The 16,392-nt window shown below is 39.6% G+C and overlaps 1 protein-coding gene across 4 annotated transcripts; it reads left to right on the forward strand.

Moving 5' to 3' along the window:
• Positions 1-14,296, forward strand: znf281a (zinc finger protein 281a). 4 transcript variants are annotated; one of them, XM_055152931.1, is made up of 8 exons: positions 1-161; positions 2,927-3,188; positions 3,620-3,808; positions 9,348-9,446; positions 9,821-9,947; positions 10,378-10,461; positions 10,538-10,656; positions 10,751-14,296. In XM_055152931.1, exons 2-8 carry the CDS (start codon positions 2,973-2,975, stop codon positions 12,260-12,262), a joined length of 2,346 nt encoding a protein of 781 aa, XP_055008906.1. In that variant the 5' UTR covers positions 1-161; positions 2,927-2,972; the 3' UTR covers positions 12,263-14,296. The 4 variants fall into 4 exon arrangements, with proteins under 4 accessions (XP_055008906.1, XP_055008908.1, XP_055008909.1 ...); XM_055152933.1 differs by having other exon boundaries at positions 2,952-3,188; XM_055152934.1 differs by lacking the exon at positions 1-161 and adding an exon at positions 653-856 and having other exon boundaries at positions 2,952-3,188.
• Positions 14,297-16,392: the final 2,096 nt, after the last annotated feature.

Raw genomic sequence — 16,392 nt, forward strand, 5'->3', positions numbered from 1 at the left:
AGTTCCACTCTCCTTCCTGCGGGACCCAGAATCCACTGCGCCGAGCCAACATGGAAGAGCCCAGCTGCTGCGGGAGAACAATGTTTTGGCTCTAGACCCCTGAACGCACCGCTAAAGGTGGGACTGCGACGGCCAGAACAGCGGCTCGTTGTCATGCACCGGTAAGTGTCCACTAAAATATTGGATTTAGGCGCAGATTGTGTCGGAGTAGAGCTTTACAGTCCATGTATGAGACGCACGACAAAGCCCGCACCGCTTCAACGCTGCATACGGGACGCACAAAAGTCCAGGCATTTCGATCGGGGGGGGCGTGGTTTCCCAACATGCGTGTTGATTTTGACAATTAAACACCCGTTTTTTATTATCATCTTGTAAATACTGGTGTAAGGAATAGACTCGGAATCAAGGTTAGGTTAAGGAAAGGCGTGATGATTCATTTTAGGATCACTAGAGAGTTTGGATTACCTTATTCCATGTTATTTGCACTCAAGTAGTGGGAACATCGGGTTTGTTACGTTTGTTTCTTGTATACTATGCTAATAACACAAAAATTGTTAGCGCTACCTTTTGATGCATTATGCAACAGTAAATAAGCTCGTTTAGTTGCCGTTTTATAGTGGTTTTGTCGAGGTAGTTGTAAAATTAGCCAGTGAAGTAGGGCTCGAGACTCCGCCTCTGAGCGAAATGCCCGGAGTTTAGTAGCGCTAGTTAGCATGCTGTGCTAACACTCTGCTAACACTCGGAGCATCATTGTTCGCCAGAGTTGTATGGGCCGTTTGTTATGGGTCATGCCTAGTGTTGTCGCTCCATCACTTACAGTCGCTTCAATGTCAGAAATCCAAGCCAGAAACTTGAGGTAAACCCACACAGTTATCTTAATACTACTTTACGCTCTCCTGCTTTTCTTGCACGTCAATCTGCTCTCCAATTTTGCGCTTTTTCCAGGTCGCAGATTTTGTTTAGGTTGGGGAGCGAAAGGCTGCTTGTGCATATGCATCAGCCGCTAAACCACCTTTCTTTAATTCATTCGCCACAACTACAAAGCAAAGCGATTTTCTTACTCGTTAAAGCACTTTTTAAGCGTATTCGTGGTTAGTTTTTAGCTTTAGATTGCACGCGTTAGCTTGGCGAGCCTTGATCGTCGTCTCTTATTGCATAGCCATATTAATTATTGGCTGATCCTACATCACAAAGAAGACGACGGGCCCCGTATGAGTGGTTAGCCGTGTGCTAGATAGTGCTGGTTATTGTCGCTAAAATGCTTAATCGTTATAAACCCTACACATATCTGTTACTACTTTGCGTATTTTCAAGGTAGTAGCGATGCACGTAGCTCTAGTGTAGCCGTGTTCACGTTTTGGAAAAGTTGGCTTTGTGTGCGCGGCGTATGGTAATTCAGCTAGCGTACCATCAAAGCTCACGGCATCTGGCAGCAGTCTGTTAGCATTGATTAGCCTCTTGAATCGTTACTACACTACTAATCAACTAATATATACCTTTTACTTTTAATAAACCGCGATGCAAGATGAAAATGCGCGTGTGTTTACAAATTCCCGTGCGTAAAACCAACCTTGGGGTTAGAGGCTCTAATTACGCAGCGCCAGACGAAATATATTATGCCTTTACTCTGGATAAAAATCAGTTTAGCTTGAGTCTGACCCATACTGTAGACACAATTACAACAGTCTAGCTAATGCAGACTATGGGTACTCTCATTGGCAGATAAGCACATGTAAATAGGATGACTGGGGTAGACATAAAGCCATCAAACAGATTAACGCACGACTGAAATCCTCTCGTTCCTCGTCCCATGTTGTGTCTAGGATTGTGGTAACATTGACCCTTTTTGCCCTGTAAATCGCAGAGCCTTTAGCAGCGGTAATTTGAGTTTTCTGCACACTGTTTTTGCTTGTTTCACATTTTCCCTAAAGCAAATACTGCAGCATTTTGTTGACCTACAAAATACTTGGATTAATCCGCTCATGAGACAATTTACAATCAGATGGAATGGTACAAATTTCTCATAACTGAGTTCAACTGACCTCGAAATATAATAGATGCCAGTTAATCTGTTTTGCAATACTATTGTAAAGTCAACATATCTGGTTTTAGAATAGTTTTAGTCTTTACCAAGTAGCACAGCGTGTAAAAGGTCAGATATTGTTTTTAGAGTTGTCAAAAAATCAATACCCAGACTTATAGATTGATAATAGAACTAGTATCAACACTGTAAAGATATTGAAGTAAATCACACACAACATAACTGGACTTTTTTATATGGTGCTAATGCATTTGTGTTGACACTTTGGTCATAAAGTCTTATTTGAAATACTTGTATTATAGCACAGAATAATTGGCAATTGAATATCTGTAAAACACAATATATTATATTAATGCTACTAAGTTCTAAAGGGGTAATTTGTAGGGTGACCTGGCTTTCACATTTTAATTCTGATTTTGATTCTGATTGTGAGTCCGTATAATCTGAGAGATTTTGCAGCTGAATGTGTTTTTCTGTTCTGATTCAGTATTTTGGCTAAACTATTGACAATATACTGCTGTCTCTGCTGTTGGCCGGTACCAAATTGGTCAAAAATGTGGACATCTGGGACATCTTGAAACAGGGACAGATCAACATTTTGGTTGCATTTACTAGGACATTGGACACAGGGCCAAAAACTGAGACTGTCATGGGTAAATATGGACATCTGGTCACAGTAAATGACCATTTAAAGTTTAGCATGCCATTACATAACATACAGCAGCATTTGTAGTATGTGGTATGGGCACAGTTGTATAGCACTAATCTAATGTTTTTAAACTTAGACAGGGGAATTTATTTGGACACGGTCATTAGTATACATCACAATAAATATAATAACAAAGAATGAATATAACAATAATATAATTTGTCTCTGTTTGCCAGAATGACACTACCTTTTGGCCCATAGTTTTCCTGCCCATCCTTCACCATGAGCCTCATTCAAGACAAACTGGGAAACGAGTTCCTGCGCTCCAACGGCGGCATGGACGCCAACTTTGGCCCCGGGATGATCATGTTCAGTCACCTACCTCCAGTCACCAGCTTCACCCGCCTCGCCGCTCAAACCGTCATGCAAGACCTACCACCAGCAGAGATGATCCTAAAGAAAGAGCGTGACTCTCCAGACTGCAGCATGGGTCTACAGGTACCAGTGTAGACTGAATGGATTGGACATTGAATTGATCTGCTTATTGTTTATTTATTAGAAAGGGACAGGTACAACAAACCTAGATTAACATGTAGAAATCTGAGGCAGTTATTAGTGTTTATTGATATCACAAACATAAGAAGACAAACTTTTATAATCATTTGTTAATCAGTGTTTCAGTCACTCAACAAAAGGGAAAACAACAAACAAAAATAATTACTAAACCAAATTGTTGAATGCAGTGTGAGGTAGTGAAGCTGACTTGCATAATATATAGGTAATATATATGGTACTTTTACATGGATGAAAATGAAAGCAAACTGAACAGAAAAAGTATTTTCTTTTTCATGATACCATAATAGTGAGTGTTTATTTTCTTTTTGTAATTCAATCACAAAAATTGTACATTGTTGTATGTTTTCTCACAGACCAGCACCATGAACTGTTCAGGGGTGGGTGACTACGTTCACTCGATGGGGATCAAACAGGAGAAGATGTCAGAACATGATTACCGTTTGCCCCTTTACCCCGGAGCCCTGGGCAAGAGCGCCGACCTGCTGGAGGTGACTGTGGGCAGCAGCCAGGGCCTCATGGTGCACGACCTCAACATGGGCAGCGTGAGTACAACTGGGTTTAATCACTATGACTAGGCCAGTCACAATAATTACTATATTGACTTATTGTACAGTACATGAAAGCTAGAAATAACTCATAATAATTTTGAGGGGTCAATATTCATCACAGGTGCTTTTTCAGTGTTGGCACATTTTTGTTATTTTTCTGTATCATGGTGAGATTTGAACTAAAGAAGGTTGAATAAGTGGCCTCTTTGAAACATTATAGATACAAAAATTTCTGGTGTAATGAATTTGTTTCATTATTGTCGTTTATCATTTATATTTTCTTCAACATATTGAACTTTATAATTTGTTATCATGACAGACTCAACTATCATAAAAATGTCAGTTAACATTTACAGTTTGGTCGCAGTCAGCAAATCTACAACAGGCAGTTTATATATGTACAATACAATATATATTCTCTGCAAACCTTGCCTTCATTCTCATTATGAATAAAATCTGCTTAGTCTGCAGTTTAGAACCTATTCATGCTCATGCTGTAATGTGTATGATTCTTGTATCAATAATTTAGCAACATCTTACAGAAAGATCTAAAAATATTTGTAACTTATTGTTAATATTTGGAGTAAATTTCACTAAGTGCAGAAATATATATACCTTTTTTGAAAGACGCACTGTACACTCATCGTCAGATCAGATTGCAACTCTTTGGTGGTGTACTTATTATAGACATTTCCATATGATATTTTAGACCAGTGGTTCTCAAAGCGTGGAAGTGCTTCTGGTGTCACACAAGGTCTTCAGCAGCTGGTTTAGAACAAGTGTAAGAATGGTGTTGTCCAATTGAAGAGTTCATTTGCAAATAGATAATAAAAAAATAATAAGTCATTGGAGGCTTGCAGTTTACTCTTAGTATAGCAATGTTTTCAAAAACCAAATGTATTTTACTGTTATATTACTGTTATCAAAATATTCTTCCATCCCTCCTTGATAAAAATCCACTAGATATTATATTCATTGGTAATATACAAAGAAAATGGTTACAAAAAAATACTGGGGAATATTTCAAAATGAAGATCTGTTTTAGCAAACTCTTAAATTGTAAATCTGATTTGGCTCTATTTTAAACATGGCATAGACCTAGTCTAGACCTAATTAAAGTCTGGAGAGCCTGTTTTTTTCTTGGGTGGTCCTTTGTGTGAAACGTATTCGCTGTTTAACACAATATTTTACCCTCAGCTACTTATTGTTACCAATTAATGTTTAATAAGTATTATTATTATTTTATTTGCTGTAACATTATCTCTGTTTTACCCACACATCTTTATTAGAGAACAAAGGGGAGAAAACTGAACTATGGGGGGCAACTCGAGCCTTTTCAATTATCGGGAAACACCTACAGACACTTACAGCGACCATTTGCATAAGACAAGGGTTTATTGGGCTCACACTGGGAAATTAACTTATTCCAGCTCTTAACACAAAAGTGAAAGTGAACAAAACAAAAGCAAAACAATGGCCATGGTTTACAGCCAAACACACCATGGTTAAACAGCATGAGTTATTTTTGTATTAAGTCAGATATTAGGGGAAATGTAGCCTGTTATTCTTCTACTACTGACCTCTTCAACAATTCAAGCTAATTGTTACTTTTAAAAATATTTTAAAATGATATTAATGTTGTTTTTATTTTATTTATGCCTTGTAAATGTCCTTGGGTGTTAGAAAGGCGCTTATAAATAAAATGTTTTTCTATTTTATTATTTCAAACACTAGTGTCATAGTTTACCCTACCTGCTTTTAATTACTATCCAAGTTTATAAATTGCTATTATTGCGTGATAATAACATAACTTGAGATAAAAGCGATTCAAAATTAAACAGATTCCTGTCAATTAAAGCGTTAACCAATTCTATACTCTATTCTACTCTCAACAGTCCTTTATTGATTTCTAGTCTTGGCTCCTTTTGGCCCAGATGGCAGCACTTATTTTGAGTGGCATAGTTCTATTTACATATTTTAGCATGAAATGTGATTGACTGTTAAACTATCCTTTTTGCAGCATTCAAAACAACATTGACAGTATTATGGATAATTTGATATAGTACCTACTTCTAATTTCATTAATCACTGCAAGATCTGTAGACTTTTTAATAAATCCAAATTGGGCGTCATAATTTATCACAAATCAAAATTGCAATTGAGTTCCACAATTTTCAAATTGCTAGGCTATAATTGTTTAGATAATAGATGATCTATAGCAAATAACAAAATATCTTGTTTTTATAGAAACATTTAGGGATGGGACAAGATCTTGTATCAAAAGATTATACAAGACAAAATTGTCACAAGATTGTCCACACAGACTAACACTGATCTTCATGGTGAGATTTTCCCACCATGTTTTTACATTTGGATTGGACAAAAAAGGGTTGGTAAGTTACATTTCTTGAGAAGCTGTAGCAGCAGAAGTATTGGGTAGAACATAAATGAAGAGGCCAAGACTGAATCACAACATTTATTATTTATGTTAAAATTTCATCTTTTTTCGTTCTCGTGGACCCAGTCTTGTGTCTCCTCTCATCTTGTGAAAATTGTCTCGTCCCATCTCTAGAAAAATCCCATAGTTAAGACCCAGACAAACAGAATGCTCATATTTTAGACCTCTTTCAAATGTTAATGCTTAATGGAGTTTTTACAATGTGCACTCTTAACAGAATCCTACTTTTAAAACAAATTATCTAAACACAATCGCAATACTTAAAAAATAAATCACAATACTAAAATAAAATCTGTTTAATTTTTTTTCCCAAAATCTTGCAGCCATGTCTTCAGATTTTCAGCCTGATAAACTCCTCATTCATGCCAGCAGTCTTATGTAAATGCCTTTAGCATTGAATTAAACATGAGCTCTAAACCCTGGCCCACATCGGTCTTTCCCAAACACTCCTTGTCCTGCCGTAGCCTTAAGAGGGTGGGGCTTAGTCTGGATGTCTGCAGGGGGCGGAGCCTGTGCAGCCCGTGACATAAATCTGCTGGATGCAAAATAATAAATGAGCCCCCTCTCCTCTCCCTCCCTTCTCTCCTCTTACCCCCCGCGTTCCCCTCTGTCGCGCTGGAGGGTGATGTCATCAACGAGGACCTGAAAGAGAACGCCTTGCCAAGGACACAGCTGTCTTGTTTAGGTCCGCACTTCATTTCAGACAGCTTTTGTTGTGACTCAAATACTAATACACACAGCCACACAGGTCCCACAAAGGGAGGAATCAAAGGTCATCCGCCTGAAGATGCTCGGATATTCACACAGCACAATGAGTTATAGCCGTCTAGAGCCCCGCACGCTGAAAAACTGTCTGTTCATTAACAATTTTAACATTTTCAACACAAGAGCCGGGCACAAAAACAAGTCAAAAGCACCTTGATTTACTGACAAATACAAGTGTTATAAACTAGTCTGGGCGTTTAAAAAGTGGAAGATTTGGTGTCATTAAATTAACAAATGGATAAATAACATAAAAAGTAGACTAAAATATTGAAACGAACCTGTCCCGTATGGTGGGAACAAATATTACATATGCGTAATGTAATATAAAATCAATACTGCAATCAATATGCAGCACTTTGGAAATGTCTTTTATAAATATATTAGATAAAATCAATTTTATCATTTTTGAAAAAAGAGAAATTGAGGCACTCTGTTAGAAAATATTTAAAAGCTCCCTGAATTAACTGTGCACCCTTGGTTATATGGATAATAGCAGCTCGCTCTGTCTGCTGTTTTTGAGATAAAACTGAGTATCTGGTTATAAACTATTTCTAGTCAAATACTAAATATTTAATTGGGTCAGAGAAAAAAAAAACACACACTAAATTGGAGTTATGTGAGCTGAACTGTAAAACTGTAACATACCATGGCATGTGTACTGAGGGATGGGACAGATATTGTATTGCACTTAAATTATAACCGTCTGTTCAAGAAAGACATTACTAAATTGAACAACCTGTCACGATATTACATACAATTCCATAATTAACTCATCGTTCAATATATGAAAGATGGAACAACATATTTCACTGCTCAGTATTTTTCTTGTTTGATTGCTTTTTTTTTTTTTTTTTTTTTTTTTTGCTGCCATTTTTATGTAATAGGTCCGAGCTGTCGATGGTTGAATGAATAACTTCTATGGCTAATTATTGGTTCATTCTTCCATTTATTTGTTGCAGCTCAGGACTTTTAATGATACAGCATAGTGTTAAAACTCATTGTACTGGCATTATCCTGCTTTGTCTCCATGGCATAAAGTAGTGTCAGTATAATCATTTATCTTAATGTTTCTCTGTAGCAATTTATCATGCTTCAAAAATTTGTTCTCGTGACAGCCCTAGATATTGGTTGACTGAACATTAGTTAAAAGTATCCCCTATATTCATCAGGGTACTTTCTTGTACCCTTTAATTTTAGTTTGGTACATTCATTTATAATGCATATCTTTTAAATGTAGTGAATACCTCTGTTGGGCTCTCTCATGACGACTCTGTTGATTTGGGCTGGTTTAGTGCAGAGCAGGTGCACTCCCATTGACCCTGTGAGTGTCCATATGGCACTGAAGGGTTTGGCCTGTTCTCTCAATGAGCTGCTGCAAAGACTGGATAAAAGCCCTGAGCCGCCGTATGCTCCACCTTTTACAACCCCGGCTCTGCTAAAACTGATAATGAACTCAAATATGGGGAAATTAAGTAGTATTTGGGAGTAGGGCTTATGCAGTTAACAACAAACGAAATAATTGTGAAAGCATGATAATTGTCGTATTATTATTATTTTTTTCTTTTTTTTTTTTTAATGCAAAAAATTATCATGATTTCAAAATGAATACAATGACTTCTAAATATTCTATATGTCAGAATTAACTTGACTTGAATGTATAGTATTTTAGTTTGAAAGAATATGTTTGAGGTTTGAGTGGCAAAACAAGTCAATTTGTTGTATTTTCGATTACAACATATTTGTAATTGTCTGATTAGCCATCTGTAATCAGCCTGATTACAGATGGTCTTTTTCATGGCCAAAACTGAATATATTTCAAGCAAGAAATTTAAATATAACAAAATATGTAACAATACTAGCAAGCTTGAATTATAAATATTTTGTATGTTTCCAGTAGTTTGGACTAGGCTATATTTATTTTGCTTGTTTTCTGGACTGATTTGTTTTTTTATATATCAAGTTTCAAGAAATATGTTTTGCCCCTGAGTCTGTTTTTGTTTTGTTTTACTTGCGTTTTACTGTTGTTCAGTTATTCATTGTCATCTTCTTTGTCTAAAGATAGACATTTTTCTTCAAAATGGTTGTATATGTGTGTGCATTTCCTTTTGCAGTGCAGAAATCGCAGTTTTTTTTCAGTTCTATAACCGACTTGGTGAAATATTACTTCTTTTAGTTTTAGTAATGCACCGTTATGGATTTTTTTTTAGTTTGCTTGACATTTAGGACTGGAGACCCTTAACCTTCCATCAAGTAATTTCCATGTGATAGCTGGTCTCACGGTCCCGCCCTCTCCCTTTGTCATCCAAACAGCTGCCGAGTCAGTTAGGAAAAGAGCCCAGTGGGAAGAAAGGTCGGAGGTCAAATGGTGATGGACAGGAGGGTAAACCAAGAAAGAAGCGCAGTGAAAAGGTTGGTCATAAATCTTCATATTTCTCAGAGCATCCTTTCATAAAAATGTGAATCTTATCAAACAGATGCACAGTGGAGTCGTCTATTAAAGTCCTCATATTACAATATTTTCTGTTCTATGTTATAATGTTGTTTTCTCATCACAAAAGTACCTGGAGTTGTGTTTTTGTTTCATTCAGACATGTTTAACACACAAATCCTGCTTATTTAGGCTATGTTCTTCTCGCAAACAGAAAGCACAAATCCGGGTATGAGTTTGATGATGTAACAAGATTCCAACATGTCTAAAAGCTCGCAATAGTCAATTTTAACATGAAACTTGGGTGTTCACATTTGGATTTCACACTTTTTTGTTTTTCTGGTGTTTTTCACAGCAATCAATGATGCTGGATGCAGACGGAGGCAGTCTTTCACCAGGAACCAAGCCTCACATCTGTGAACACTGCAATGCTGCCTTCAGGAGCTCCTACCACCTACGCAGACATGTGCTGATTCACACAGGTACAGGAGAGACACAAGGGAAACTTACAACCTCTCAGCTGTTAGCAACTTTACTGACAACTATTGCTTTTATTTCAGTTAGGGTAACTCTTTGGAAAAATCTGTAAAAAAGCTCAAAGGGCTTTTATTATACCATGTGGTCAAATAAGACCACATGGTATAATAAACATATAGCATTTTTTGTGTTGAAAATTACAGCATTGTCTAAAAAAGGTGATCATTTGGCCATCAAAATTGGTGTAGAGTATCAAGTCTATTGCTAAATATCAAAATTGAGTTTAAAAAGTATTGTCAAGTATTGTAACACTAATTACCAGTGACTCTTTTAATGCTTTTAACTGCTTGTAAATTTGTTCTTTAAGGAGAGTAGCTTTTAATACCATGACACATTGTTCTCAGTGTTTCTCTTTTTGTCTCTTCATGTTTTCAGGTGAAAGACCGTTCAGGTGCAATCAGTGCAACATGAGTTTCATCCAGAAGTATCTGCTCCAGCGTCATGAGAAAATCCACAGTGGTGAGTTCTTTTTAGGATGATAATCCGTTACTCTAAATCTGACCTAGTCCCTGATGCAACTTTTGTTTGTCTTTAGGAGAAAAGCCATTCAGCTGTGACCAGTGCAACATGCGCTTCATTCAGAAGTACCACATGGAGCGCCACAAGAGGACACACAGCGGAGAGAAGCCGTACAGGTGTGAGACCTGCCAACAGGTGAGCCCTGCTCTGGGAATCATACATACATTATTCATTTATATGTCTGTATACATAGCCTGGTCTGTGAGTAACACATGTGTTTGTGGGGCAGTATTTCTCTAGGACTGACCGGCTGCTGAAGCACAAGCGCACCTGTGGAGAGGCGCTGAAGAAAGGGCTGGACCCCGGGATGATGGACATGGACTGTGTGGACATGGGACATGGCAGCTATGGGATCACTCAGGGAAACGCCAGCAGCACAGGGCGCAAACGAAGGTCTAAAAACAACCCCGAGGGAGGAGAGCGCAGGAAGAAGAAGGGGGACGCAGAGAGAGTCCCTCACCTGGAGGGGGCAGTGTCTGGAGGCTACAGTATTCACGAGTACGCTGTGGAGAATCAGACTGTGTCCTCCACCACAGAGCCAGGGCCCAGCATGCAGCACCATGGCCGTGCCCCTAAAATGGCCTTTAAGAAAGCCAACCGCAACAAGGCAGCTCAGGCCAAGCACGGGTCAATGGAGCAGACAGGAGCCATGGACAGCATGATGCAGGAGAATGGCCCCAAAGCCGGGCCCACAAGTAACTATGACGATGCCATGCAGTTCATCAAGAAGAAGCGCTATCTTCATGCAGCTAACAATGCTAACAGTGCTAACACCAGCACGCCCGTGGTGTCCACAGCCACCAGCAGTGAGTATGATGTGGGTCACCTGACCACTCAGGCCGGCATGTCCACTGTGATGGACTCTGACCCTCACTTGAGCCTGGACAGGACGGGCATCCCAGACGAGGTGCTGCAGAGTCTGCTGGAGCACTACAGCCAGAAGGGAGATGGAGCCCACCACGAAGTGTTTGACATGAGCGAGGCCCACGTGGAGCTGGCGGCAGCGTCCGTGGACAGCTCAGGGCTGGTCCACAGTGACGGCTCCAGTCCCTCTGTGGACAAGAACATCATGATGAACGAGTACTCGCGCTTCCTGCTGCAGGCATTGGAGCGCACCAGCCACAGTGCCAGTTTCCCGGTGGGTCCCTCCCCGCCCTCGTCGGGCCCATACACCAGCTCCCACCCGGGCACCCCTCTGTACTCAGACAAGAGCATCTACACCAGCTCTCCTCTGGACTGTGGCTTTGGTCAGTCTGTGGCATCTCCTTCTCTGCCGTCGGCGGTGCCAAAGTCTCACTTCACTCTGCTCTCCGGCTCATCTCCTCAGCACAGCTTCCACCTGAGCGGCCTGGAGCCCTCTCACCAGCAGCTCACCCCCTCCCAGGAGCTAACGGAGCAGCTGGACAAAGCCCACTCGTCCACGCCCCCCTCCTCTTACATGGGCCCGTCTGACCTGAGCGTGCCCAAGGAGCAGACTGTGAAGAGCTCTGCGGTCTACCCCCTGGTGCCCTCTCAGGAGCTCACACCTTTGGACTCGGCCAAGCCTTCGTACCAGATCGAGAACTTTGCTCAGGCCTTTGGCTCCCAGTTCAAGTCTGAGGGTCTGTCGTACGGCAGTGAGTCTGGCGAGGTGGACCACCGGACGCCTGTGTCTGAATTCTCAGGGTATACTTTGTTGTCTGATGTCAATGAGCCAGTAAGTACAGGTTCCAAAACTCCAACAAGCCAAAGTTTCAGATGAGCCTGAGGGAGAGACACTTCTGTGCTTCTATTTTATTAATATTGTTATTTTTTTAAGGGACTTTATTTTAATTATGATGATGCTCTGTTTTGTGCCCATGTCTCTCCCACAATAAGCCTGCGAGGCTCTGCAAATGCATTTTAAACTCTTATTTTAAGTTAATAATGTATTGACTGTTTACTGTTGTCACGTAGTGCTGTTGGCTCTGCTCATGAATCATGATTTCACACTCCTGTAGTTTAGGTGTAGAGTAGCACCACACGTTATTGTGCTGTTTGAGCAATCAACTTTACAATTGTAAAATAATAATGGAAGTAACCATGATGGCAGGGATAGCCCAGAACTGAACTAGCAAAAAGGTTTTGCCTGTTACAAGGTTTAAAGTATTACTCAGGAAAAGTGCAAAGGAGAAGCCTCAGGGTGCAGGGGCACCCTCCCAGACAAAGTCTAAAATTTGGGACTTGTTTTGTTACTTGTGGAATGAGTGTGACATAAACAGACTGCTGCCAGCTCACTTGAACACTGAAAACACTTTCTTCTTGGCTTTATAGAGATTATGGTACTTTCGTGTCAATGTGAAACTCATTTTCTTCAATAAGGGCCATATATATATCTATATATATTTATAAGAATATATATATAATGTAAAATAACAGATTTAATCACTCTGGGGATCTGCCAGTTGAAGAGGGGGCGAGGGCAGGCTATGGGGTAAATGTTGTCCTGGTTATATTTTTTGGAGAACACAGTGATGTTAGGGCTTTTCTTGGGCCAATAGGGGGCGCTGTTGGACAGCTCTAGAATGGCCTTCCCCTTCCTGCACTCCTTGTCTTCCTCAGCGGTCTTATTTCTTTAAAAGAATTCAGTAGCACTTTGAGCCGTTGTAAAACATTGAGTAAAAGGGCCTCATTGGGATCATGACAGCAGGTCACATGACTGACTCACAGTGGCTGTTTGGGCTTATGCAGAAGGGACTGGGAGCTGGGTGGGATGGTTCTATTATTAAAATGGGATGTTTTTTTTTCTAAAATAATAAATTCTCTTTCTCCTTAATGTGGGAGGGGCTGAGGGAGGGCGGGTCCACATTTAATCGGGTTATTGTAAATGTATGAAACCCCCTAGCTTTAGTTTTTGATTGTTCCCCAATTTAGCGTTTTGCTTTTTCCTATTGAAATACGTGTTAGTGATTGAATATTGCCTGAGCTGTTACAGATGGAGCCTTGTGCTTGAACATGGCTGTCCTTTGGACTGTCTGCATTGAATTGTCTGATCAGGCCCTTCATGTGTGCTGGCAGTAACAGAACATTTGTCCCCCTTTTCGCAATTTGGGTGCCTCATCCTGTAAAGTGCAGGTGCAAATATTGTCTTGTAAGCATTAGGTGTACTTTGTTGATTTTATACTTGTATTTATGCTGTACTTTTTGTAAAGGCAACAATAAGTGCGCTGTCTTCCGTAGGTACACAACGCCAATAGTGCTGAATGCCCAGTGACCTCTTGTTTTAAAGCAATCATGAAAATGGCGGAGTGAATGCTATGCTGAAATATCTGAAATAATAAGATGCCATACAGTGAAGGGGCGGTCCGAGCCTCACATATACCTCATAACGCATCGAGCCCGCGCTGGGTCGATGTTTGTAGCAGAAATGCTGTTGTATTTAATGCTGTCATCTTTCTGTGTAACTGTTTTTGACTCATTTCTTCATGTGGCATTGCCCTGACCCATTTTCTTGCTTAAGGGTTGTTTTTTTTCCAAATGTCACATACCAGCCAGTGTTCATGGATTATTTAACACATTTTGTTTCTCGATGCTTGTTTACAAAAATGTACAAAACACTACGTATGTCTTTACCTAATTCTTTGCCCTTGTGTAAATTTCTTTAGTTACTTTCCCTTTTTGAATCACCGCCAAATTTTGTAGTCAAAATATCCTTCATTTTTATGTTTTCTTGTGGATATCTGCACAAGACTGTACTGTCCAATGAATTGCAAATGAATTCGGGAGAAAACAATAAAATGCTCTCATTTGTAGAGAAGAGTCGTGTCTTTTGTATGTGGTAAACCATTGTACATACATCATGCAGGTTTTCATATGGTTTTGCAGTGTAATCTATTGATCCAGCTTTTTCTGTTCCGATACCAATGCTGATACTTTGGCTTTAAAGCTGCACTGCAACTTTTCTGGTGGAGGATCTGCTACCTGCTTGTGTCCATGAAGATGTTTGCCTGGAATGTTCCATGGTATGACAATAAACATCCATCTAGAATTTATGCACTACGGTTGTTTCGGTTGCTCAAAAATAAAATAATTCCTTCTGTGAGTAGGGGCGACTCTCCACAGATCTGAACTGTAATATAGTGTAGAGCTGTAACCTGCTTGTCTCTCATCCATTCATCCTTCCATCGTCTTCCACTTATCCGGGGCCAGGTTGCAGGGGCAGCAATTTAAGCAGGGACTCCCAGACTTCCTTCACCCCAGACACTTCCTACAGCTCCTCTGGGGGGACCCCAAGGCGTTCCCAAGCCAGCCGAAAGACATAGTCCCTCCAACGTGCCCTGGGTCTTCCCAGGAGCCTCCTCCTGGTGGGACATGCCCAGAACACCTCCCGAGGGAGGCGCCCAGGAGGCATCCGGAACAGATGCTCGAGCCACCTCAACTGGCTCCTCTCGACATGGAGGAGCAGTGGCTCTACTCCGAGCTCCTCCTATCAACCGATACCAGTGTCAGAATCTCATACCAGAGACTAAAGTAAGCTATAATTTATTTCCTTTACACACACACTATATGGTAAAAAATAAATATATATATATATATAATACAAATGTGTTATGTAATTGTTATTTAACATTAAATAACTGCAGAACAGCTTTGAAAATTATTTTGAGGTGTTTGGGCCAATGTTGTCCAATAACTCGTCTTATTACACATTTATAGACCAAAAAGGATATCAACTGCACCAATATCACGGAACCAATATGTGATCCATCAATATTTTCAATATCGGTGCAAGGTCTGACACCAGTATTGATTCAACCAGATCAAAAATAGAATGAATCTGTTTTCAAATTTAAATTTGAATTCTGGAAAATTTGTTTATATAGTGTCATTAACTACCTTCTGTTTCCCATTTTAGATTGAAATATCACAGTCTGTAAACCACTTTTATTTTGAAGCTTTAAAATGACTGCATGGGATGCAGAATGTACACTTCAATACTCAAATTCTGTGAGCCTATAAAAATACTGAGAGATCATTCTGGATTGGACAGGCAATTAAAATGGTCAGAAGTTTAAAAAAAAGTCATATTTGTTTTTATTATGACAAAAACTAGAGGGAAAAAGATTATATTTGACTTACTGTGAACCCATAATTCTGTGTTGACCTGAAAAAGCCTTTGAAAAATCCTGGTCTTATTTTGGCCACTAGGGGGAGGCAGTATTCTCCAAGTGAGGTCTTGTGAGGTCACAGCTACACGATCTTTTGAATAGACGCTTCTTCAGAAATTCTAATTTTAAAGTAGGAAATATGAGCAATCCTTTTTACTTTTAAAGGTGAGCTGTGTAACATGTCCGGTGGAAGGTCCATCACCTGCTTGTCTCCATGGAGATAAGCATAGAATGTTCCACAGTATAGCCATAATCTTCATGGAGATGCTTGAGACTTGCAAGCCAAATTTCAGGTTAGGTTTGTGGAGAGGTGACCACACTCACAGTAAGAATGAATGTTTTTTAAGATTTTTGTGCAATAAACGACAGATGACAAGACAAATTATTTGAATGCCATACTGTGGACAATTTAAATCAAAGCATTAACATCTCCATGGATACAAACAGGTTGCGGAATCACTTCAGAAAAGGTACAAAGTGAACCTTTAAATAAATAAACAAGTAGCATAAAAATACAAAATGTAATATTATTCATACCCACAAGTATCCAGGAGTGGTTGGCAAAGATGAATTTCAGGCTATAATTTCAATCTTTACATTTACAATGACAAAAGCTTTATGACTTTTCAGCCTTTCTCAAACAAATAAATCCTTAAAATACCGCAAACTATAAAATGCTTCCTCAAACCAACAGGAGACTCCCATTTAAGTAAATCTCAAAGTCATGTGAGCCAATGTTCTATCC

Source organism: Boleophthalmus pectinirostris, unplaced genomic scaffold (assembly GCF_026225935.1).
Source record: "Boleophthalmus pectinirostris isolate CB_2022bp ecotype Guang Dong unplaced genomic scaffold, ASM2622593v1 HiC_scaffold_17, whole genome shotgun sequence".
NCBI lineage: Eukaryota > Metazoa > Chordata > Actinopteri > Gobiiformes > Gobiidae > Boleophthalmus > Boleophthalmus pectinirostris.